The 25,705-nt window shown below is 48.8% G+C and overlaps 1 protein-coding gene across 1 annotated transcript in view; it reads right to left on the bottom strand.

Annotated features, from left to right (window-relative positions):
• The window catches only part of PI15 (peptidase inhibitor 15), a 31,860-nt gene extending 9,750 nt beyond the window's left edge, over positions 1-22,110 (bottom strand). The window contains exon 1 of the mRNA XM_054385536.1: positions 21,838-22,110. Within this exon, the coding sequence (XP_054241511.1) occupies positions 21,838-22,110 (273 nt within the window). The remainder of the gene's footprint in view (positions 1-21,837) is intronic.
• Between the last annotated feature and the right edge of the window lie 3,595 nt (positions 22,111-25,705).

The following is a 25,705-nucleotide window of genomic DNA, read 5'->3' as shown; positions in this document are numbered from 1 at the left end:
ACTGGCACAGGTTGCCCAGGAAGGTGGTGGAAGCCTCATCCCTGGAGATTTATGCAGCCAGGCTGGATGTGGCTGTGAGCAACCTGCTGTAGTGTGAGGTGTCCCTGCCCATGGCAGGGGGGTTGGAACTGGATGATCCTTGAGGTCCCTTCCAACCCTGACAATTCTATGATTCTAAAGCCAGACACAGTGTGTGTATCAGCTTTTCATATCTGAGGTCAAGCAGAAGGATTCCACAGGCAAAGGCTATGGATGGTTTCCAGGTGCAATATGAGTTTGACCATTTTATTCTGCATGGAAGATGACTGGAATAAAAAGATAGCTCCATAAGAAGAGACAATTTGACTTCTGAAGTTCTCCAATGATAGGAACACAGCAAGTGAACTTAAACACTGGCTCATCTGGCTGCTCTGCCTGCTCATTTATGTGTTTGGTTTCTAGCTCTGCTGATTTCACCACAGCAAAGAGGCCTCAACAGCAGCAACAGAACCTACTGCACTGCTGGAGCTCCAGGTGAAGAGCATCTCCTTGCTCCATTACAAGCATGCACAATTCCTTGTCTGTCTAAGTGCTGCAGTGACACTCAGGTAGGCTGTAGGTCCTGGAATTCGATGTATAATTTGAATACCCCAGGTGGAGTTTTTTAGTGCTGGGGAGTTTTAGTGAACTGCAGACAGAAAGGCAGGAATCATAGAATCATAGAATGGTCCAGGCCAGAAAAGACCTCCAAAGGTCATCCAGTCCAACCACCCCTACAGTCAGCAGGGACATCCCCAACTACATCAGGTTGCCCAGAGCCCAGTTGAGCCTCACCTTGAATATCTCCAGAGATGGAGCCTCAACCACTCCCATGGGCAACTTGTTCCAGTGTTCTACCACCCACATGATGCAGAACTTGCTCCTAACATACAATCTAAATCTGCTCTGCTCTGTCTTGAATCCATTCCCCCTTATCCTGTCCCTGCAGGTCTCTGCAAACAGTCTCTCTGCAGCTTTCCTGTAGCCCCCTTCAGGTACTGGCAGGCTGCTATTAGGTCTCCCTGGAGCCTTCTCTTCTCCAGGCTGAACAATCCCAACTCTCTCAGCTTGTCCCCATAATGGAGGTTCTCCAGACCTCTGATCATCTTCATGGCCTCCTCTGGACCCACTCCAGCAGCTCCATGTCCCTCTTGTGCTGGGAGCACCAGAACTGGAGGCAGTGCTGCAGGTGGGGTCTCAGCAGAGCAGAGCAGAGGGCAGAATCCCCTCCCTGTGCTGCTGCCCTCCCTGCTTTGGATGCAGCTCAGCACACAGCTGCCTGCTGGGCTGCCAGAGACCATTGCTGGCTCCTGGGGAGTTTGTCACCACCTGACACCCCCAAGGCCTTCTCCTCCAGGCTGCTCTTGAGCCACTCCTCACCCAGCCTGGATTTGTGCCTGGGACTGCCCTGACCTTGCACTTGGCCTTGCGGAACTTCATGAGGGTGGCTTGGGCCCAGCTCTAAAGCCTGTCCAGGTCCCTCTTGATGGATCCCTTCCCTCCAAAAAGTCAACTGAGCCACACAGCTTGGTGCCAACCATAGACTTACTGAAGGTGCCTCCACCTCAGTACCCATGTCACTGACAGAGATATTAAACAGCACTGAATTCAGCATCGACCCCTGAAGAACACCACTTGTCACTGGTCTCCATTTGGAGACTGAGCCATTGACCACAACTCTGTGAGTGCAACCATCCAGCCAGTTCCTTATCCAGCTAGTGCTCCACCCCTCAAGTCCATGCTGTTCCCATTTGGTGACCAGGATCACAGTATCACACAGTCTCACAGCATATCAGAGGTTGGAAGGGACCTCCAGAGATCATCAGGTCCAACCCTGCCAGAGCAGGATCACTTAGGGCAGTCTGCACAGGAATGCATCCAGGTGGGTTTAGAAAGTCTCCAGAGAAGGAGACTCCACAACCTCTCTGGGCAGCCTGCTCCAGGGCTCTGTCACCCTCACATTGAAGAAGTTTCTCCTCATGTTGAGCTGAAATCTTCTGTGTTCAAGTTTGAGCCCATTGCTCCTTGGCTTATCACTGTGAACCACTGAAAAGAGCCTGGCCCCCTCCGCTTGACACCCACCCCTCAGCTATTTATAGACATTGATCAGATCTCCACTCAGCCTTCTCTTCTGAGGACTAAACTGCCCCAGGGCTCTCAGTCTCTCTTCATAGGGAGGATGCTCAAGTCCCCTAAGCATCAGGATGTCATGCAGGACAGTGTCAAAGGCATAAACAAGCCCAGGTAGAGGCCATCAGTTACTCTTCCCTTGTCCACTGATGCTGTAGCTCCATCAGAGAAGGTCACCAAGTTCATCAGCATGATTTGCTCTTGCTGAAGCCGTGGTGGTTACCACCAATCACCTCCTCTTCATTTTCTGTATGCCTTAGCAAGGCATTCAGGAGGATCTGCTCCATGACCTTGCCAGGCACAGAGGTGAGACCAGCTGGACTGGGGGAGGGGATTGTATGCAACATCTTTTCAATCTCCTCCATTCCATCATTACTTGGCTGGTGAAAAGCACTTGGACAGAGCCTTCTTCAGCTATGTAAATCATAGAATTGTCAGGGTTGGAAGTGACCTCAAGGATCATCCAATTCCAACCCCCCTGCCATGGGCAGGGACACCTCACACTACATCAGGTTGCTCAGAGCCACATCCAGCCTGACCTTAAAAATCTCTAGGGATGAGGCCTGCACCACCTCCCTGAGCAACCTGTTCCAGGGAGGTGGTAGAAGCCCTATCCCTGGATGGGGCTTCATTGTATTTCATGGGAGAAGAAGTGCTTCACCTTTCTTATTTTATTTCTTTAAAAAAAAAAAAAATTGGTCTCAGTCCCTCTAGCACTAGCTTGAGATCATCTACATGAGAAAAGGCAAATCATAATAATTTAGGATGAAGCAGAAAAATTGTCTCATCATGACCTAAGATCTTCTAAACTGTAAGAGCCTGTGGCATGAATTCATCCCTGGTTTGGACATCAGGAAGAACGTCTTTCCTGCAAGAGTGGTCAGGCATTGGAAGAGGATGCCCAGGGAGGTGGTAGAGTCCCCATCCCTGGAGGTGTTCAGGAAATGTGTGGCCAGGGCACTTTGGGGCATGTTTTAACAGCCATAGTGGTGTTGGGTTGATGGTTGGACTGGATGATCTTAAAGATCTTTTCCAACCTTAATGCTTCAATGATTCTATGATTGAAAAGAAGTCTGATCCTCAGCCCACATGTGTTCATTTGGAGCTCTCTTCAGTCCCCTGGTCTGGATATGTAAGAGAACAGGGCACAGACATAGAATCATAGAATTGTCAGGGCTGGAAGGGACTTCAAGGGTAATCCAGTTCCAAGCCCCCTGCCATGGGCAGGGACACCTCACACTAGAGCAGGTTGCTCACAGCCACATCCAGCCTGGCTGCAAAAACCTCCCGGGATGGAGGACATTTAGATTTTTGAACCCATGAGGCTTCATTGTTGCATATAGATAGCATATAAAGGAATAGGAAAAGATCATCAACATCTTTGTTGGTAACACAGACAGTGGCAGTGAGTACACCTTCAGCAAGTTTGCCAATGACACCAAGCTGTGTGGGGCAGCAGACAGGCTGGAGGGAAGGGATCCATCCGGAGGAACCTGGACAGGCTGCAGAGCTGAGCCCAAGCCAACCTCATGAGGTTCAACAAGGCCAAGTGCAAAGTCCTGCATCTGGGTCAGCGCAATCCCAAACACCAATATAGGCTGATCAGAGACTGGCTGGAGAGAAGCCCTGAAGAAAAGGCCTTGGGTGTGCTGGTGGATGAGAAGCTCAACAGGAGCCAGCAGTGAGCACTTGCAGCCCAGGGAGCCAAGCAGAGCCTGGGCTGCAGCAAGAGAAGTGTGGCCAGCAGGGCCAGGGAGGGGATTCTCCCCCTCTGCTCCACTCTGGGGAGACCACACCTGGAGCTCTGTGTCCAGTTCTGGAGCCCCTAGTACAGGAAAGGTCTGGAGGTGCTGGAAGGTGTCCAGAGAAGGCCCAGGAGGATGATCAAGAGGACTGGAACACCTCTCCTCTGAGGAGACCTTCTTGTGGCCTTCCAGTATCTGAAGGGGGCTACAAGAAAGCTGGGGAGGGACTTTGGAGGGAGTGATAGGAGTGGGGGCAATGGAGCAAAACTAGAAATGGGGAGATTCAGATTGGATGTTAGGAAGAAGTTGTTCCCCATGAGGGTGGTGAGACACTGGCACAGGTTGCCCAGGGAGATGGTGGAAGCCTCATACCTGGAGGTTTTTGCAGCCAGGCTGGATGTGGCTGTGAGCAACCTGCTGTAGTGTGAGGTGTCCCTGCCCATGGCAGGGGGGTTGGAACTGGATGATCCTTGAGGTACCTTCCTACCCTGACAATCTGTTTGAATGGAGCACTTGGAACAAGCTGCCCAGAGAGCTTGTGGTCTCCTCTGGAGACTTTCAGAACCCACCTGGATGTGTTCCTGTGTGACCTGCTCTAAGTGATCCTGCTCTGGCAGCGGAGTTGGACTGGATGATCTCTGGTGGTCCCTTCCAACTCCTAACATTCTGTGATTCTGTGTACCCCCCCTGTTGGAGCAGCAACACCCTCAGTAATTGAAACAGGAACACCTCCACATTTTTCTTTATTTCACTCTGTAAACAAATAATAACATTAGTTTTTTATTCCTATAATGTATAATAACAACATATTGTAAAATGAAATCTTCGTAATGTTCAATGAAATGCCCTGAAGCCCAAAAATTCAGCTTGGAACAAGTGGCAGAACAAGAGGAAATGGCCTCAGGTTGCAGCAGGAGAGGTTTAGTTTGGACATGAGAAGATATTCCTTGACTGAAAGGGCTCTCAACCACTGGCACAGGCTGCCCAGGGAGGTGGCTGAATCCCCATCTCTACAGGTGTTTCAGAGAGGCAGAGATGCGGTGCTGAGGGCCAAGGTTTAACCCCAGCCTTGGCAGAGTTGGAGAATGGTTGGACTCAATGCTCTTAAAGGTCTTTTCCAACTGAAACAATTCTGTGATTCTCTGCTGTGGGCCAGAGTTGCCTCATACCCTCCTTATAGCTGTATCTCAGTTATTCTTAGATAACTTCTATGCAGAAGGGATGGAGCTGCCCTTTTGTGCATTGTTGGAACAGGATATCTTGGTCACAACCATCCTCTTGAGCATTAAAATCATAGGACATGGGACATGGTTCAGTGGCCATGGTTTCAGTCCTTCTAGCACTAGCTTTAGATCATCTCCATGAGAAAAGGCAAATCAATTTAGGCTGAAGCAGAAAAATTGTCTCATCATGACCTAAGATCTTCTAAACAGTAAGAGCCTGTGGCATGAATTCATCCCTGGTTTGGACATCAGGAAGAACGTCTTTCCTGCAAGAGTGGTCAGGCATTGGAAGAGGATGCCCAGGGAGGTGATGGAGTCCCCATCCCTGGAGGTGTTCAAGAGAAGTGTGGCCATGACACTTTGGGGCATGGTTTAATAATGGCCATGGTGGTGTTGGGTTGATGGTTGGACTGGATGATCTTAGAGGCTTTTTCCAACCAAAGCAATTCTGTGATTACCAAAGCAAAGGGCAATGAACTCTTCTCTGCACGTCCTCAGAAGTGGTAATTAATGGCAAGAACTTGTGATGTGAATATGAAGAGAGAGGAAGGGACATGCTGTGTTAACACCTCTGCTGTGTGGAAAGCAGATGGCTTTAGAAGCATTTAACTTTACAGCCCTCCTTGTTTCAAAGAAAATATGCAACAAATACAGGAAGTAGGGCTGCTGCTTCCCTGAGCTTGCCAGCAGAGCAGATAGGAGGTGTGGGCTAACTGGGGAATCCATGAAGATATGTTTCTAAGCTGCTAGTCAAGGAGATCTGATAATTCATTCCAGCAATACAGAGCCATGCTTGCATTCTTCCTTTGCCATCACAATCCTTCCTCTTTCCTGGTTCAGTTTTATTGGCAGCAACATGGAAGCTCTGCACACGAGAAGCTCAGCAGATCATTGCCCTGACCATGAAATGCCAGCAGCAATCCTCAGTGCTTTGCTGGTTGCTTTTGTTGGGATTTCTTTAGCATGACACAGCAGCTTTGATGCTGTTCTGCAGATTTCTCAGTGGGGAACCAGGGATTTTAAGCAAAGCACTGGCTGCCCTCCTAGGAATCCCCTGAGCTCTGGGAATTCCTAGGCAGCATGGGGATTCCCCCCAACAGCAGTGGTGTGATGAGCTCCTCAAGCTGGCTGCTGGAAGGACAAGCACCAAACAGATGTTTGAGCACAAATTAAGAGCAAATAGATGAATTACCCTGTCTTAATCACTCCCCCTCTCAACAGCTCCTTTACATGACTGAAGTTATGTGATGAGATTGCAAATGCAATGTTGGGATGTGTGATTTGGGGATTCTTCATTCAATCATAGAATGGTCTGGGTTGGAAGGGACCTCCAAAGCTCATCCAGTCCAACCCCCTGTGCAGTCAGCAGGGGCATCCTCAACTAGATCAGGCTGCCCAGAGTCCTATCAGCCTCACTTTGAATATCTCCAGTGGTGGGAGCTCAACCACCTCCCTGAGCCACCTGTTCCAGTGTTCCACAACCCTGTTGCATTGCAGTTATAGAAGCTGGCAATTTGTTTGCCATTTGGGGCATCCTTTTTGTCACCTACATGAGTTTGCTGTGGGCTCACTTTAGTGTCTTCAGATTATTTGGCACAAAGCCACAGTGGTTCCTGTGGACCTCAAAGGGGTGGCCAGCAACACCTTCTTTTAGTAGTGATCAGTCAAAAAAAATGAACCTGTCTACCTCTGCCTTCTGATTTTATTCTCCACTAGCCCTGTGCTTCTGCTTGTTTTTCCAGATGAAGATCAGAAGCTCTCACTTCCAGAATGGCAGCAAGTGGGAAAGAATAAAACTGCAGTTCAAGGGATTTCTTCCTCTTGGAAAAACATTGAGAAGCTGAGGGATGAAATCTGACATGCCCAGCCCATCTGTGCAGCTGCAGCCACAGCTGCTAGAGCAAGTCCTGGAGTGGATTAGCAGATATAGGCTTCTGCCCTCCACCATGCAGGTCTTGTCCTCACGAGTCATTCAGCTGTGCAGCCTTGCACCAGCCTTGCTGCTCACACATCTGCTGGCTGTTCTCAGAAACCCCACAGCAGCCTGCAGGGCAGGTGAGAGCCCCTTGCACAGCTTTTCCCCTTCTTTTCTTCTCTAGCCAAGTATTTTCAGGTTCAGAGGCTTTTTGTAGTACCCACCACCACATCCACTACCCCATATCTGGCACAAAGCTTAAAAGCGAGGGCAGAAGAGGGCAAGGAAGCTGGGGAGGGCCTGGAGAATAAATCTGATGAGGAGCAACTGAAGGAGCTGGGGATGGTTAGTGTGAAAAAGAGGAGGCTGAGGAGAGACCTCATTGCTGCCTACAACTCCCTGAAAGGACCTTGTGGGGAGGTTGGTGCTGGTCTCTTCTCCCAGGTAATTAGTGACAGAACAAGAGTGCACAGCCTCAAGCTGCCACTGGGTAAGTTTAGACTGGAAAGTAGGAAACATTTTTCCAGGGAAAGAGTGCTCAGGCATTGGAATGAGCTGCCCAGGGAGGTGGTGGAGTCATCAACCCTGCATGTGTTTAAAGGTGGTTTGGATGTGGTGCTTGGGGCTATAGATAGGGGTGACTCTTGCAGAGTGGAGTTAATGGTTGGACTTGTTGATCCTGAGGGTCTTTTCCAACCTGAATGTTCCTGTGATTGTGTAAAACAACTCCCAGCCCTTCTCCTTGAAGGCTTTTTGCAGCAGTGCGACTGCAAGAGCCTCCTCTCTTTGCCTTCCCTTTTTCTCAGTCCATAGTGTGTGATGAAAACAGATGAGCTCATTGGAATTTACAGACAGATCTGGCCAACTTGATGTATTTATTTGGGCTCTGAGGTCATCTGAACTCCAAGCTCTCTCCCTCTCTCTAAGAACATGAATCCTTTTTGCTCTCAGCTGCCACCTGCTCACTGTTTTACTGCCCGGGCTGCGCCGGGTGCCTACCACATGTGCAAAGTCCTTTCCCCAGCTGCTTTAGGTAATCATTAGAAAGTTTACACAGAAAATCGCTGACATCCACAGAGAAAAATCTCCATGGGAATCACAGTTCTGTATCTCATCCTTCTGCAAATAAATAGAGAGTGAATGCATCAAGCTGTTTGGCCAGTGCTTCGCTGCAGCTCAAAGCTGTGCAATGTTTCAGAGTCGATTTACTCTGCTGGAACTAAACCTTCAAACTCCTGATTCACGCTTGTGAAGGGGTCACTATTAGAAGGGCTGCCTTAGAAGGAATTAGGGCATCATCAGACAGATGTCCAAGAAACCTTCTTTTCTAATGAAAACTCCAGTCTGTACTTCATACAGGAGTAGATACCCCTGGGTGTCTATCTGACCCAACTTCAAAGTGCCATGGCTCGAAGCTTGACCACTGCTAACAGTGAATTTGAGTCTTCTGAAGGTTGTCTGCATTTCTTTTTGTGATTGGTACCAGACTTTTCATCAATGAGAAACAAGGAAAACCATAGAATCATGGAATTATGGAATCATAGAATTGTTAGGATTGGAAGGCACCTCAAGGATCATCCAGTTCCAACCCCCCTGCCATGGGCAGGGACACCTCACACTACAGCAGGTTGCTCACAGCCACATCCAGCCTGGCTGCAAAAACCTCCAGGGATGAGGCTGCCACCACCTCCCTGGGCAACCTCTGCCAGTCTCTCACCACCCTCATGGGGAAGAATTTCTTCCTAACATCCAATCTGAATCTCCCCATTTCTAGTTTTGTTCCATTCCCCTCAGTCCTCTCACTCCCTGACACCCTCCAAAGTCCCTCCCCAGCTTTCTTGGAGCCCCCTTCAGTTACTGGAAGGCTGCCAGGGTTAATAACAATAAGCATCCCTGATATGCTATTATTTATTTAGCTTTGGGAAGAGTTAAATATCAGAGCTCCATATCTTAAAATACTCAGTGCTTGCCTAACCTACTGCTAGGCATATTTTAGTTGGCAAGAGCTAACCTTAGCAGTGGTAAGGAAATGGACCAATATTTGTCTAGCTCCATGTCCCACTGACAATTGGTCCTAAGTCTGAAGGGGAAGGTGTCTCACCTCTATCATTTTAAACATGATGGGAGCAAACTGCCTTTTCTCAAGCCCACATAAAGTGAGTAGGGAAAAAAAGAAAGAGATTTTTTTTTTGTGGTGTTTATGTTTCTATTCCATATTTACCAAAAAATATTCCATTTTTTCTCTTTTTTTTCTTCATTTTTATGTTACTAACCACCAACCTTTTTCTTTAAAACACACATACAAGAGGGTTCTGAATTTCTTTACAAGCTCCCCAAGAAAACCCTGGTTATGTGCTAAGTAGCTCTGACTGAAAGATACAGCAGCATGACACGAAAGAAAACACAGAGCAGCTTCTTCTTTCTGCAGGGTAAAGAATGAGAACAAAAGTTCTTTATTCTCAGAGGGAGAAAGCTGAACTCAAGAGTCTGTCCTGACACCTGCTAACAGCTAACTCTGTACAGACAGAGAAGGGCCACGGGGATGAGCAGAGGGCTGGAGCTCCTCTGCTATGAAGACAGACAGAGAGTTGGGGTTGTTCAGTCTGGTGAAGAGAAGGCTCCCAGGAGACCTTCTTGTGGCCTTCCAGTATATGAAGGGGGCTCCAAGAAAGCTGGGGAGGGACTTTGGAGGGTGTCAGGTAGGGATAGGACTGGGGGGAATGGAACAAAACTAGAAATGGGGAGATTCAGATTGGATGTTAGGAAGAAATTCTTCCCCATGAGGGTGGTGAGACACGGGCACTGGATGTGTTCCTGTGTGACCTGCCCTGGGTGGTCCTGCTCTGGGAGGAAGGTTGGATTGGGTGACCTTCAGAGGTCCCTCCCAACCCCTAACATTCTGTGATTCTGTGTTTGTCTGACTGTTCTTTTCAAATTTTCTCTTCAAGTGGAGAAAGAGAACAAAACTGTTGAGATGTTTAAGGTTACTATCAGCTCCATCCATGGATGAAAAGCAGCACTGTGTGCTTTGGGGGGTCAAGACTCTTGTGAAAAATGCCCTGTCTCTGTTTTCAGCCAAGAAGTTCAAGAGGTGCTGCATTTAGTAATAGAGGAATGTCTAATTGTGAGGGCTCTGGGCAGGCTGCTTTTCTAGCTGAGACTTCACTAGGTTGTTTTTGTTTGCTTAAACCCCTAGAAGACTTTCTGCTAATACTAAATTTTAATAATGTAAATATTCTCCTCTGAAATACCATCAGGGTGTTTAACACAGTCATCCTTTATCACAATATTTATCAACAACAGCATTTTTAATGGAAGTTCTTCAGATTTTTCAAGAAGGCTTCAGGGCTCCAGTTCCCTCAGAACAAAGAAATTTCTCCTCCGGTTGAGGTGGAGCCTCCTCTGCCCCATCTGGTACCTGCTGTTCCTTGTCCTATCACTGGGAACCACCAAACAGAGCCTGGCACCTTCATCTTGACACCCACCCCTCAGCTATTGATAGACATTGATCAGATCCCCTCTCAGCCTTCTCTTCTCCAGACTAAACAGCCCCAGGGCTCTCAGTCTCTCTTCATAGGAGAGATGTTCCCCAGCCATCCTCCCCTCTCTCTCTTGAACTGGGAAGCCCCAAACTGGACACAGGATTGCAGCTGTGGTCTCAGTAGGGCAGAGCAGAGGGGGAGCAGAACCTCCCTAGCCCTGCTGGCCACACTTTTCTTGCTGCACCCCAGGATTCCATTGGCTCTCTTGGCCACAAGGGTACATTGCTGTCCCATGCAGAACTTACTGTCAACTAGGACTCCAAGATCTTTTATGCCCCTATTCACCTGTATATCACTTCACTCGTGGCTTCCCAGCACAGAGCAAGCTAACAGTTATGGCAAGCTGGGATAGATGGAAACTCTGAGCTACTTGATAGCTCTCCTCCCAGAATCACAGGCTCCCAGGATGTTAAGGGTTGAAAGCAACCTATGGAGATCATCCAGTCCAACCCCCCCCCCAGCCAGAGCAGGACCATAGAATCCAGCACAGGTCACACAGGAACACATCCAGACAGGGCTGGAAAGGCTCCAGAGAAGGAAACTCCATAACCTCTCTGGGCAGCCTGTTCCAGTGCTCTGGGACCCTCACAGTGAAGAAGTTCCTCCTCATGTTGAGGTGGAACCTCCTGTGCTGGGATTTATATCCATTGCCTCTTGGGGTAGACTAAACTAAGAGTCACTTTGTGCTCTGGCATGATAAGAAACAGATTGAAATCTTTGAATCCTGCCCCATCATCTGATGCCTTTCTTTCAACCTTCACCATGTGGATAGGATTTAAGGGAACAGGGCTACAGGTGTTGGGCTTGAGGATCTTTCAAGGTCCCTTCCAACCCCTAACATTCTATGTTCTGTGATACTTAAGGGAAAAAGCAGGCTGCCAGTAAACTCCTGGAGGAGATCCTCCACCAGATCATGGCACTGGTGCCTTCAGACATGCAAAGTTCAAACAATGGGCCCCATCTGCTGAGGCTTTCAAGAGTGCTGTTCACTGAGTCAAGCAAAGAGCTGCAAATGGAGAGCAACTGCAATTTGCTGCCTTATGCAGAAGCATCGTTAAGACACACAGATGGAAATTAAGGAATCATTCTCTTGATTGATGCCAAGAAAACTGTCAGTAAATATGGAAAGGGTAATATTGGAAGTGGAAAAAAAATTAGAAAGAAAAGGAATTCTATTGGGCAGCTAAAAAGTGCATATAAAGATTAATTATCTGAGGTTTAGAGTGAAATATTTAGGTTAGGCATTTGGAAATCATTCCTGTTCCTAATGTCAAAGACTTTTTTTTTTGCCAGGAGATGTGACTGAGACAGCATCACTCTCTGTGTTCAGGAGGAGGCAAGATGAAAACCATATGTATTTAATGCAGAAGGAAGTCCTGCAACAAAGCAGGGATAAACTATGTGAATCGAGAGATCCTATCCAACTCCTTAGACATAAATCCTGAAGGAACTAGCCCTGCAGTCCCTTACTCACAGGCATGGATGATTTCAGTGGGACCACGTAGATGAGCCAGGGCAAATAACTCGAGAACAAAATGTCCTCTAGGATTTAGAAGGGTCTGTAAGAAACCACACTGACAACAGCAAAAAAATAGGTAAAGAAGCTGAGAAGCTTATTTGTCAGAAATGCTTTTGAATTGGAGAGAAAACCCCAAATTAACCTTTTTTTTTTTTTTTTACCATGTCCAGATAAAAGCCTTGAGGTATTCAATGCGGCAAACCTGAAGAGGGGTTAGGGTTTTTTTCCCTTCTGCCTCACCCATCACCTATTGAATATTCACAGAGCACTTTGAAGATCAACTTGACAGCAAGAAAACATTGCCCAAGACTTTCAAGTGTGGGAGTGAAATAATAACAATGCAGTTATTGACATTTCTGACCACTACAGCAGCTATTTGCTTGCTTCTCTGGCCTACCTTTGTGAGTCCTCTGCAGATCTTCACAGGCAGAAAGCAAAGTTCGTGGCCTCAGCAAAGAAAGTCAATGCAGAGTGCACAGATTTCTCCTGTGACTTCATCCAAGAAGGGCTGCAAGGATGAACCAGGCAATTGCAGGACTGTCAGCCTGACCTCAGTGCCAGGCAAGGTTATGGAACAGGTCCTCTAGAGTGCATTCACACAGCATCTCCAGGATGGCCAAGGGATCAGGCCCAGCCAGCGTGAATTTAGGAGGGGCAGGTCCTGCCTGACCAACCTCATCTCCTTCTGGTGGATGTGGATGTAGTCTACCTGGACTTCAGCAAGGCCTTTGACACCATCCCCCATAACAAACTGCTGGCCAAGCTGGCAGCCTGTGGCCTGGACAGGAGCACCCTGTGCTGGGTTAGGAACTGGCTGGAGGGCTGTGCCCAGAGAGTGGTGGTGAATGGTGCCACATCCAGCTGGCAGCCTGTCACTAGTGGTGTCCCCCAACCCTGTGGTGTGCCCAATCCTGTTCAATATCTTTATTGATGATGTGGATGAGGGGATTGAGTCCATCATCAGTAAGTTTGCAGATGACACCAAGCTAGGGGCAGGTGTGGATCTGTCAGAGGGTAGAAGGGCTCTGCAGAGGGACCTTGACAGGCTGGACAGATGGGCAGAGTCCAAGGGCATGAGATTTAACAGGTCTGAGTGCCATGCTCTACACATTGGCCACAACACCTCCATGCAGTGCTACAGGCTGGGGACAGAGTGGCTGGAGAGCAGCCAGGCAGAAAGGGACCTGGGGGTGCTGGATTACATAAGATGAACAGGAGCCAGCAGTGTGCCCAGGGGGCCAAGAAGGCCAATGGCATCCTGGCCTGCATCAGGAATAGTGTGGCCAGCAGGAGCAGGGAAGTCATCCTGCCCTGTGCTCAGCACTGGTTAGACCACACCTTGAGTACTGTGTCCAGTTCTGGGCTCCTCAGGTTAAGAAGGACATTGAGATACTTGAATGTGTCCAGAGAAGGGCAACAAAGCTGGGGAGGGGTCTGGAGCACAGCCCTGTGAGGAGAGGCTGAGGGAGCTGGGGGTGTTTAGCCTGGAGAAGAGGAGGCTCAGGGCAGACCTCATTGCTCTCTACAGCTGCCTGAAGGGAGGTTGTAGCCAGGAGGGGGTTGGGCTCTTCTCCCAGGCAGCCAGTGGTAGAAGGAGAGGACACAGTCTCAGGCTATGTCAGGGGAGGCTTGGGCTGGATGTGAGGAAGAAATTGTTCCCATAAAGAGAGATTGGCCATTGGGATGTGCTGCCCAGGGAAGTGGTGGAGTCACCCTCCCTGGAAGTGTTTAAAACAAGACTGGATGAGGCACTCAGTGCCATCACAGTCTCACAGTCTCACAGTATATCAGAGGTCGGAAGGGACCTCAAGAGATCATCAGGTCCAACCCCCCTGCCAGAGTAGCATCACTTAGGGTAGTCTGCACAGGAATGCCATGGGTTAGTTGATTAGATGGTGTTGGGTGATGTTGGGTGATGGGTGATGAATGTTGGACTTGATGATCTCGAAGGCCTTTTCCAACCTGGTTAATTCTGTGATTCTGATTCTAATACTCTCTCACAAGTGTGCAGGATCTTCTCTTGGAACACAGTTTCTCTCCTTTTAGAACAACAGTTTATTCCCTTTGCCCATTTTACTAAGGTCTTTTAAGTGGGTTTGCTGGGAATGAACAGACTCAGATTCTCCACTACCCTCCAGATCCTCTGCCATTGGCTCATGAGAAAATACCTTTCTGCATCCAGACTAACTCTTGCCAGGCTCCCCAGGGAATCTTCTGCTCTTGTGAGGCCTACAAAGTGACGTGTTTCACAAAGGGCAGATTTTCCCAAAGCCCAAAGTGCACTTGTGCAATCACTGAACAGCAATGGGACTGAAACTACAGCAGAACAGCTTCTGTGTGTAAGCAGCCTGGAGTTTGTGTAGAGCTCTTAACATCAGTCAAGGGAGGTGATCCTCCCCCTCTGCTCCACCCTGGTGAGACCCCACCTGGAGTACTGCATCCAGTTCTGCAGCCCCTGTTACAAGAGGGATATGGACATGCTGGAAGATGTCCAGAGAAGGGCCATGAGGATGAGCAGAGGGCTGGAGCACCTCTCCTATGAGGAGAGACTGAAAGAGTTGGGGCTGTTCAGTCTGGAGAAGAGAAGGCTCTGAGGTGACCTTCTTGTGGCCTTCCAGTATCTGAAGGGGGCTACAAGAAAGCTGGGGAGGGACTTTTTAGGATATCAGGTAGTGATAGGACTGGGGGGAATGGAGTAAAACTAGAAATGGGGAGATTCAGATTGGATGTTAGGAAGAAGTTGTTCCCCATGAGGGTGGTGAGACACTGGCACAGGTTGCCCAGGGAGGTGGTGGAAGCCTCATGCCTGGAGGTTTTTGCAGCCAGGCTGAATGTGGCTGTGAGCAACCTGCTGTAGTGTGAGGTGTCCCTGCCCACGGCAGGGGGGTTGGAGCTAGATGATCCTTGTGGTCCCTTCCAACCCTGACCAATTCTATGACTCTATGATCTTCAGCCAGCATTCCACATTCAGCACTGCAGTTTAGAGTGTGCAGTCCTGCCCCTTCTGTTACCTCAGAATCATAGAATCACAGAATCGTCAGGGTTGGAAGGGACCCTGTGATTCTGTGCCCCTTTGCCAGGTCAGAAGTGTGGTGTCATTTCTCTTTCTGCAGGTATAGCATCAACTTTTATGGCACAAGCAAAGACTGATGAATGACAGTCTTGGGATGAGCCAAGACTAAAGGATGTCTTAAGAAGTCCCAAATTAAAAAGAGAGGTCATAACTCTACATCAGCAGCCTGAAAGTTCTTGTTTCCTTTCTCTTTCACTTTCATTCACATACACACTGACTCTAGATTTGTACTTGCAGAAAAACTTCCACTTGAAGGCATCAGCAGTACCAGAACATGACCATAAGGAGGACATCTTTAAAGTGTGATGCACAGGTTGTTGATGTCCCAATAAGAGATTTCCCAGGCTGTGATTAGGCCTGTAACTAGTGGAGCCCCTCAGGGGTCAGCACTGGGACCAGTGTTGTTCAGTATATTCATCAATGACACTGGCAGCAAGTTTGCTGCTGGCACCAAACTGGGAGCAGTGGCTGACACAGGAGGGTTGTGCTGCCATTCAGCCAGACCTGGACAGGCTGAGAGCTGGGCAGGGAGAAATGGAATGAAATTCACCAAGGACAAGGGGAGAGTCTTGTACCTGGGAAAGAACAACCTCATAGAGCAGAAGAGTTTGGGGACTGAGCTGTTGGAGAGCAGTGAAGGGGAAAAGGACCTGGGGGTCCTGGTGGATGGGAGGTTGTCCATAAGCCAGCAATGTGCTCTTGTGACCAAGAAGGCCAAGGGCATCTTGGGGTGGATTAGAAGGGCTGTGGTCAGTAGGTCCACAGAGGTTCTTCTCCTCCTCTACTCTGCCGTGCTGAGGCCACATCTGGAATATTGTGTCCAGTTCTGGGCCCCTTACTTCAAGAAGGACCTCAGGGAACTGCTGGAAAGAGTCCAGCACAGAGCCACAAAGATGATTAGGGGAGTGAAACATCTTCAATATGAGGAGAGCCTGAGGGAGCTGAGGGCTCTGTAGCTTGGAGAGGAGGAGCCTGAGAGGTGCCCTCATTGCTGTTGATAAAGATGTGCAGGGGGAGTGTCAAGAGGCTGGAGCCAGGCTCTGCTGGGTGATGCCCAATGCCAGCACAAGGGGCACTGAGGCATAGGAAGTTCCATGGAAACAGGAGGAGGAATTGTGAGGGTGACAGAAGACTGGAACAGGCTGCCCAGGAGGGTTGTGAAGTCTTCTCTCTGGAGATATTCAAGACCCACCTGGATGAGTTCCAGTGTGGCTTGGTACAGGTGACCCTGGTCTGGCAGGAGGATTGAACTGGATGATCTCTCAAGCTCCCTTCCATCCCCTGACATTCTGGGATTCTGTGATTCAGTTGCTTTCCCTATCAGTGTGCCCAGGTGGCCAAGAAGGACAATGGCAACCTGGTCAAAACCAGTGTCCAGCATGGGTAGGGAAGTGATTGTGCTCCTGTACAGGGCATGGGCAAGGCCACAGCTTGAGTACTGTGTTCAGTTCTGGGTACCACAGGATAAGAAAGACATTGAAGTGCTGGAGCATGTCCAAAGAAGAGCAGTGAGGCTGGGGAGGGGTCTGGAAGGTATCATACCAGGAGTGGCTGAGTGAGCTGGTGGTGTTTAGCCTAGAGAAGAGATCTTATTGCTCTCTACAGCTCCCTGAAAGGAGGTTGGAGTCAGGCTAGTGCTGGGCTCTTCTCTCAACTAGAGATAGGGAGGGAGGAAATGGGCTGAAGCTGCACCAGGTGATGCATTGGAACAGGCTGCCCAGGGAGGTGGTGGAGTCAACATCCCTGGAGGTGTTCAAGGAGCTGTAGATGCAGTGCTTCAGGATATAGTTTAGTGGCCATGGTAGTTGAGGTATGGTTAGGCTCAATGATCTTGAAAGGTTTTTTTCCAGCCTTAATGATTCTGTGGTTCTATCATCAATGTCTCCCACTGTTGCTTTTGACTTCCCAGCTGCCTGCTTTAATTAAGGACTGCATACAGCAACAAGCTGGAGCAGTACTCAGAGCAGCATCTCCCAAAGAGAATTGAAACACTCCAGCTCAGTTACTGCAGTGTTCACCTGAACTTCTCCTGCCTACCACATGTGCACTCAAAGCCACTCCTCAAGCCCTCTCCTCCAAAGCCCTACAGCACACCAATTCTCCAGACAGCAGGGGCAGGCAGAATAGTGTACAAGGAGGTCAAAGTATCCATGAATACACTGAACATGTGAGAAACAGACTGCATCAGGTAAAGAACAGCATGTGTCAAGGGGAAAAGCCCCCCACAATGGTTGAGTGTGAAGAACTGGAATCACAAGAACCAACCTGTCCAGCTAAACCCTGAGCTCTTACCAGTAGAGAAGAAAAAGCAAGGGGAACTGTGCAGAAATGAGATACAGCAGTTCATGAGAAGAGCAGAGCTCCTAACTGAATTAGGAAAAAAAGAACAAACCACAATTTAATATGACTGTGGACAGAGAAAAGAGGAGAAAACTTCTTTTCTCTTGGGCTTCCAAACTGCTTAGGGCTTCTCTACCTCCACATGCTTACAAGAGATTTCCACAAGCTGCCACATCTGTAAATAATTCCAGCTCTCAGACATGGGACATCTTTTTCAGCCATCATTAGGAGTAATAGAAAGGCTACTTGCATCACTACCACTCTCTTCCTGTGCTCAGCACAGGAGCACACACTCTTTAATGGTCTTTCAGCACAGGGTACCTTGTCTGCTGGTAATGACAATGTGTTGGCCACCAGAGAGTCATAGAATGGTTTAGGTTGGAGAGGACCTTGAAGATCACAGAATCATAGAATTGTCAGGGTTGGAAGGGACCTCAAGGATCATGCAGTTCCAAATCCCCTGCCATAGGCAGGGACACCTCACACTAGATCAGGTTTCTCAGAGTCACATCCAGCCTGGCCTGGATGAGGCTTCCACCACCTCCCTGGGCAACTTGTGCCAGTGTCTCACCACCCTCATGGGGAAGAATTTCTTCCTAATGTCTAATCTAAATCTGCCCTTCTCTAGCTTGGATCCATTCCCCCCAGTCCTATCACTATTGGTGAGGGACAGATGGGTATAGGAGTGGGGGGGATGGAGCAAAACTAGAAATGGGGAGATTCAGATTGGATGTTAGGAAGAAGTTCTTCTCCATGAGGGTGGTGAGACACTGGCACAGGTTGCCCAGGGAGGTGGTGGAAGCCTCATGCCTGGAGGTTTTTGCAGCCAGGCTGGATGTGGATGTGAGCAACCTGCTGTAGTGTGAGGTGTCCCTGCCCATGGCAGGGGGGTTGGAACTGGATGATCCTTGAGGTCCCTTCCAACCCTGACAATTCTCTATGACTCTACTGCTATCATTTAGTTTCAACTCCCCTGCAGGGAGGCAGGGACACCTCCCACCGGCCCAGGTTACTCAAGGCCTCATCCAACCTGGCCTTGAACACCTTCGAGGAAGGGGCATCCACAACCTCCCTTGGCAACCTGTTCCAGTGGCATATCATCTTTCATATGTAACAGTGGCAATCTTATGTCATGAGATTCTCTTGCCATAGGACACACTTGATGGGCTGAAATCATAAAGAGACCAACAAATGGACGAAGCCAGTTCAAAAGGGCATTGTTGACAGAGGAGTCTCCAGTCTTGGTATGGCTCACACCATCATGTCATCTTCAAGACCTTCCTACCAAAGCCTCTCTGTAGTGACAGGGATGGAAAGGTGACAGTGATACCTTTGTTGAAGTTGACAAGTAGATGATGCTGTGGCTACAAGACAGACAGCAGAGCAAGCTCTGTGTGATGTTGCTCACTGGGCTTTTATCTCTGTAAAGTTACACAGGACACACAGAGAGTAAATTCTGAAAGAGAATTGGTGCCAAAGGGATTGGATTCCACTTGTGGTCCAAGCTGCAAGTTGCACTTTGGATCTACGCACACAGGTGTGGTGCTGAGGGACATGGGTTTGGCACCAGACTTGGTAGAGGCTTGGATGGCTGAACTTGATGATCTTAGAGGGCTTTTCTAACCAAAACCATCCTACCATTGCCTACACAGCTTGAGATGCTGCCCTGAACTGCACAGCATAAAGTCACAAAGTACTTTAAGACTGGGAAACCAAGCATGAAAGAAAGCCTTAGACCTTGCCCTTGAGACTAGTGATGGGGCTGATGCTGACAGGGACACAGATACATCCTGTGGCTAGTTGGTACTGGTAAAAACAAAAGTAGGAAGAGCAAGGAAGAGAAAAGTATTCAAGCTGTAGAGAGCATAGCTTCAGTCTTGATTTTCACAGAATCTCAGAAATATTCAGGTTGGAAAAGACCCTCAGGATCACCAAGTCCAACCATTAACCCTACTCTACAAGGGTCACCTCTAAACCATAGCCCCAAACACCACATCAAAACCACCTTCAAACACATCCAGGGTTGGGGACTCCACCACCTCCCTGGGCAGCTCATTCCAATCCCTGACCGCCCTGACCCTGAAAAATTTCTTCCTACTCTCCAGTCTAAACCTACCCACTTGTAGCTTGAGACCAGTTCTATCACTAATTACCTGTGAGAAGAGACCAGCACCAACCTCTCCACTCCTTCAGTTGCTCTTCATCAGATTTATTCTCCAGACCCTTCACAGCTTCCTTGCCCTCCTCTGCCCTGCCTCCAGCACCTCCACATCTCTCTTGGATTCAGGTGCCCCAAACTGGACACAACACTCAAGGTGTGGCCTCCCCAGAGCTGAGTGCCAGAGGACAATCCCCTGCCTGCTCCTGCTGGACACAGCATTTCTAATCCCAGCCAGGATGCCTTTGGCTTTCTTGGCCACCTGGGCACACTGCTGGCTCCTCTTCAGCCACTTGGCCATGAGCACCCCCAGGGCCCTTTCTGCCAGGCACTTTCCAGCCACACTGCCCCAAGCCTGCAGCGTTGCTTGGGGTTGTTGTGTCCCAAGGTCAGGACCTGGCACTTGGCCTGGTTGAAGCTCATCCTGTTGACATTGGCCATGGATCCAATCTACCCAAGTCCCTCTGTAGTGCCTCCCTACCCACTCCATCTAGCTTGGTGTCATCGTTTCTGTTAAACCTTGCACAGTCTCCCTGTTGAGCAAAGCTGCAGCAGAATCCCCAACCCCCACAGTTAAAACCCGGGTGGTTCATACACATGAGGGCATCCAAAGAGGAATTCAAAGAAGAACTGAAGAACACTGCTCTCACAGAACTCTTGGGAATAGGTCAGGGTGCTGGCTTGGCTTAAGCAAGCTGCAGGAGCATGTTTCTAAAGCACACAGGCCAAGGAAGGGCATGGTAGGCTGCCATTCCCTCAGACATTACAACAAAGTTTATTTATGCAGAATCAAAGGAAATGTCAGTGGAAAGCAGAGCAACAAAAGTGATGACTGAGCCTGACTTCTAACCTCTCTGTTTTTTCTTGCCTCTGACCTTTCCAATCAACCAAGCTTCAAGCTCAGCCTATGGGATGCCCACAGGCTGTCCTCCTGCTACATTTTGAGCACACTCAGCATTCTGAGGTGCTGCTGGGATGTGCTAAACAGATTATATGATCAGATCCAGATTTTAGGTAACAGCTGTGATAAAAAAAGATGTCCAAATTGTTAGTCACTAGCTGCTAACAAGGAGGAGTTATTATTATAACAAACCCCCTTTTTTATGTCAAGCTGGTGGTGTCCTGTTTCTCAGACCTTGTTAACCATCTGTTGTCAGACGAGAAGCTCTGCAATTTCAGTGCTGGCACAACTTGTCTGTGCTTCCAAAACCCTGAATAGCTTACTCAGAAGGCAAAACAATTTTTACTTGGCCAGACTATGTTTAACATGAGAGCTCCACAGAATGAATGCATTCAAAAGCTGGAACACAAAATAGCAAACACGCTGCTTCAGCTCCTGGTGCCAAGTATGAAATCACAGGGAATTAATAGCTTCTATCATACCTGCAGGAACAGATAGCTCACGTCAGGAGGATCTACCAATAAGGGGAAAAGCCACAAACATAACATTTTGAGCAGACTGAAACCCTCCATGCTAGAGCAACTTTCAAAAGCAGCATTGTCTGATGGAAAAAAAAAAAATTACAGAATTAGGTGCACACAACAACATGCAGCAGGTAAAACACATGGGCAGGAATCACAGAATCATAGAATTCTATGGGTTGGAAGGGACCTCAAGGATCATCCAGTTCCAACCCCCCACACAGTGCATCAGCATGCACAGCCTCACTGTAGAGCTTTCAAGCATTGTGGGTGAGAGAAATGAGAAGTGGAGCCTCCAAAAGTATTGTGGGTGAGAGAAATGACAAGTGGTCTTTGGCTATGTTTTTCCACACATCAGGGCACTGGCTTCCAGTGTACTCCACAAAAACACTGGGGCTGCTAAGGGTTAGCACTTTAAAGGCTCTGATCCCATGTTGTGGTCACATCCTGTGCCTCAGGCCAACAAGCAGTTAACTCACAACCTCCTTTACTTGGGTCCCAGAAGCTTCACTGGGTCTGCTCACAGAAAGGAACATTCAGCAGGGCAAGCAAAAGGTTCAAAGTTCAGTACTGAGCTTTTCCTTGTTTAAGTTACTGCAACTTAAAAAAAACGTAAGGGCAGAATAGTTTCAGCAAGCACCAATAGCTAGAAGCCAATTATCTGCTTAACTAAACCCTCCCAAAGTGCTGGAGAAAAATGGAACCAGAGGCTCACAGCTTATCTTGCTGGTGAATAAAGAAAGTTCACTTACCATGTATTCCATGTTGGACGCAGGTGGGAAGACTTTGCCTCTGACCTGGTTGTGATAATCGAGGATGGCAATCATGTCGCTCTGCGAGATGTAGCGCTTCCGCCTGGCCTTGGGCACACTGGCAGAGTCCAGGGGAGCTGCCAAAGCCACCTCCACCTCAGTGAAATTCTTGTCTGCCAGCGGCAGGTCAGTGGAATTGGGCACCACGAATGCACTTGTTTCACAGAGAAGGGAAAAGAAGAAAGCACAGCTGACCACAGCGATCGCTGTCATTTTGGACCAAGGGAGAAAGGCAGGCCACAGAGGTACCCTGTGCCAAGCCAGGGCAGGAGGCACCAGATCTGTAGAAGAGAAGATGTCAAACATGTGACTCTGTGCACCTGGGTGGCAAGGCACAGCTCGTTGGCAGGCTGGGATCAGAAAAAGGATTCTGCCTGTCAGCTCAGCCATAAAAGCAATCCAACCAGGGCATGTGTTACTGAGCAACCTTCAGTAATCCCAGGGAGTGAGAAGGTGTCCTTGCTGCAAGCACACCGAACCGAGCAGCATCCTCACACCATCAGTTACATGGTCAGAGATGGTGCTCCTGAAATAGCTACAGTGCTGTCACACCAGATCACTCCATAAACCACACTCTGAGCCTGGACTGGGGAGGCTGCAAGAAACCTCCCAGCACGTTTTGCCCCTGAAAAGCAAAAAATCCATCCTAGGCTCTGCCTGCCCCCCAGGCATGGATCCTTGTGACACAGCGTGGCACGGATAAACCAGGAGGCAAAAGGCAAGAGAGAAAGCATGACAGCAGGACATCTTAGAGAGACAGCATTCAAATCTTAGCTTCAACCACATGTGAGGAGCAGTGCTAAAGCTGCATGCAAAGCAAACTGAGTGAGCTGAACGGCTTACCTCTGGATAATAGCAAGAGAAATAAGAAAAAAACCACAGCCTATTGTTCTCCCAGTATCTACAGCACTCTCCTATGTGATGGCATGGACCTTTGTGAAGGAGTGTCTCTTATTACAACCCCTCAGCAAGAACAAATCTCTGCTGCTTTTGAAGCTTCTGGCCACGGGAGCTGCTAACAGCTTTTATATGTTGCAGTCTGTAGAAGCCGGAGCAGGCAGCTTCTCTGAAGGTCTCTGCTCAGCCAAGCCAGAGGGGAGGAGTTCTGCACAGCACACAGGCAGCGATTGGGTGGCATCCCTGGGGTGTAGGTGGTTTGGCTCTTCAGTCACACCTCCAGGTTCTCTACTACAAAGAGGCGACCGGCGAGACTCTATCCGCTACATCCGACCTTTGTTTTCCGCCACAGTCCTTCTCCTCCCCTCCACCTCATTTCACGAGCATTACTCTGGCTTGGCAAAGGTAGGCAGCTCTCGGAGCAGCCCAGGAGCTGCGCGAAGCGCAGAAAGTTTGCAATCGCAGTAAACGGAACCCATGCAGCGCCGTCCCTCCTGCCACCTTTCCTCGACCCGGTTCGTCCCGCGCTGTGTTGCGCCGTGGGGCGCGGGCCCCGGCGAGGCGGGAGGTGTCCCCCGGAGCCCTGCTGGCAGCGGGAGGGCAGGCGAGTGGCATCCATCCATCGCCGAGCAGGGCGGGCTGCTGCTCCTCCCTCCTCGCCGTCCCGCAGCCCGCTTCGATTCCCCTTCTCCTCCTCCCTCCGCCTGCTCACCCCCGGAGCACCCCGCAGGAAACTCCGGGCAGGCTGTGGCTGGCCGGTCTGGGGTACCTGAAGGTCTGCCCGGGAGAAGCTAAGGGAGCGACAGGACAGAAAGCTCTGGCCGGTGACTGGGAGACATCTGGTTCCCGTTAAGCAGCATATAGCTGGAACGCTCTGAGCACAGACCGGTCCAGCTCCTCAGACAGCAGAGTTGAGGGCATAAGGCTGAGGCCATGACGAAAGCTTAGCAGAGAGAGGCAGCAGCAGCCAGCAATTGTGTTCTGGGGCCAGGGGATGGGAGCAGCACAATGTCATGCTGATCCCCTACCGGGGCTAGGCAACCTGAGGCAACCCATAAAATGAGGCCCTTGAGAAAAAAAAAAAAGAAAGAAAAAAAAAAGAAAAGGAAAAAAAGTCATTGCAGTGTTTTGTGACATCTTAAAGGAGCTGGGAGAGAGAAGCACAACTGGTTTGGTATTACACCAAAACCTATCGAGGGCTCTCCAATGTTTCCAGTAGCTGCATTAGAGAAGCAATATGGGAATTAAGTGTTAAGGCAGCTAAGTCCGGTAGTTAGAGCAGGGGGCTGGAAGCCAACACTCACGCTCTCCTTTTGGCTCTGCTGCTCACTCGCTGTGTGGCCTAACCCAAGCCGTTTAATCTCCCTGTGCAATCTCTACAATGGTGTAATTGTCTTCTGCAGACGTGTTATAAGGGCTGCAACAACGAGGGGTTTGATAGTGTAGGTTGTGATGAGAGGTGGTAAGTAGGCACAAAGTATCATCACTTAGCTCTGTTGGGAAGTGTACTGCCCAGCCTGTCCCAAACTGCTGCTCACCATGAAGCTGCAGGTATCCCTTTGCATGATGGTAGAGGAAACTTTAACACGTCGTTTGCTCTTGCTGGACTAGGTGTTGGACGATTTGTATCCTCCCCAGTTTTCTCTCTCCTGAAATGAAGTGCATAATTGTTTATGTTAATGGCAAGAGCTGTCCTCCCATTGTCTGAACACAATGGGGAGGATTCTCATCTCCTTCGAGCTGCTGCAGAGTCTTTGATTTCATCTGAACGGCAATAAGTTATCCCAGGGAAGAAGGCAGCAGGGTAACACCCCAGGAAGTTCAGAAGGTAGATTTCTGTAATTGTTTCCTCATACTCAGCCTGTGGCAGGAGCTGGAGGCTGTTATGACACAGAGCCCTACGCAGAACAGTTAGGATGTGCAAGAGAATGTTGTAAAATACAACATTCCCAGCTGCAAAACTGAGCTGTGCTTCCCTCAGAATGGGCCAGCTTGTGAGACTGCTTCTGTTTCCATAGCTTGTGGTCATTGCCTAATTATTTCTTTCCATGTCTCACTGGCACTCAGCATTAACCTCTCATCTCAACATAGAAAAAGAGGTTCTGAGCGACAGCACCAAGCACAGTAGCAAAAAGCCTGTGGTGAACATGGAAGTCTTTAGGCTGTGGGGGTTCCTTGCCCCAAACCTGTTTACTACTAAGTTCAGTGGCAAAGAGTGAAAGAGCAGTAGAAACTCTCAAGCTTGACAACCAAGATACCCAAGACAGCCACAGGAGTGTGTACATTCAGTTTTCTTCTGAAAGAAATGAGTCAGTGCAGTGAAAATTAGCAAGCAAGACCAGGGAAGCCACACTGAAGTCCTCAGGAAGGTCCATATCAAGGAGAGAAATAGATAAACTGAAGAATAATAAAGAAGAGAAGCATCACAGGTGTCTGCAGTCTTGTGAGGAGGAAAATGAGAAGTGGATGGAGCCATCTGCAACCTACCCATAAAGAACTATTGCCTGACTTTTCAGCCCACTCAGAAAAGACAAAGAGATAGATGCTGGTGAGGCAAAATATCTGCAAACCCAATTAAGAATGCAACGTGCCAGCCAAGACAGCCACCACATGGTTACTAAGCAGCCTGAGGGGAAAGAAAAAAAAAAAAAGAGCAATAATTCTTGTACTTAACCTTGGCAAATGTTAGCAACGAAGAAATGTATACAGTCAAGAAGGAGAAAGAATGCAGAAGAAACTAAGAAAGAAAAATAACTCAGTTTATCTTTTGAAAGCCTCTCTGAGTTCTAGGAAATGGAGTGGATTTTTCAGGCTGACCAGGAAATGCTTACTTTTTCACAGAAATGGTGTTCAAACAGAGGGAAAAACAACAGCCACCAAAAAAAGACAAAAAAAGAGCAGAAATGGCAAG

This window comes from Indicator indicator, chromosome 12 (genome assembly GCF_027791375.1).
Source record: "Indicator indicator isolate 239-I01 chromosome 12, UM_Iind_1.1, whole genome shotgun sequence".
Lineage (NCBI taxonomy): Eukaryota > Metazoa > Chordata > Aves > Piciformes > Indicatoridae > Indicator > Indicator indicator.
This window is presented reverse-complemented; position numbering and strand designations above follow the sequence as displayed.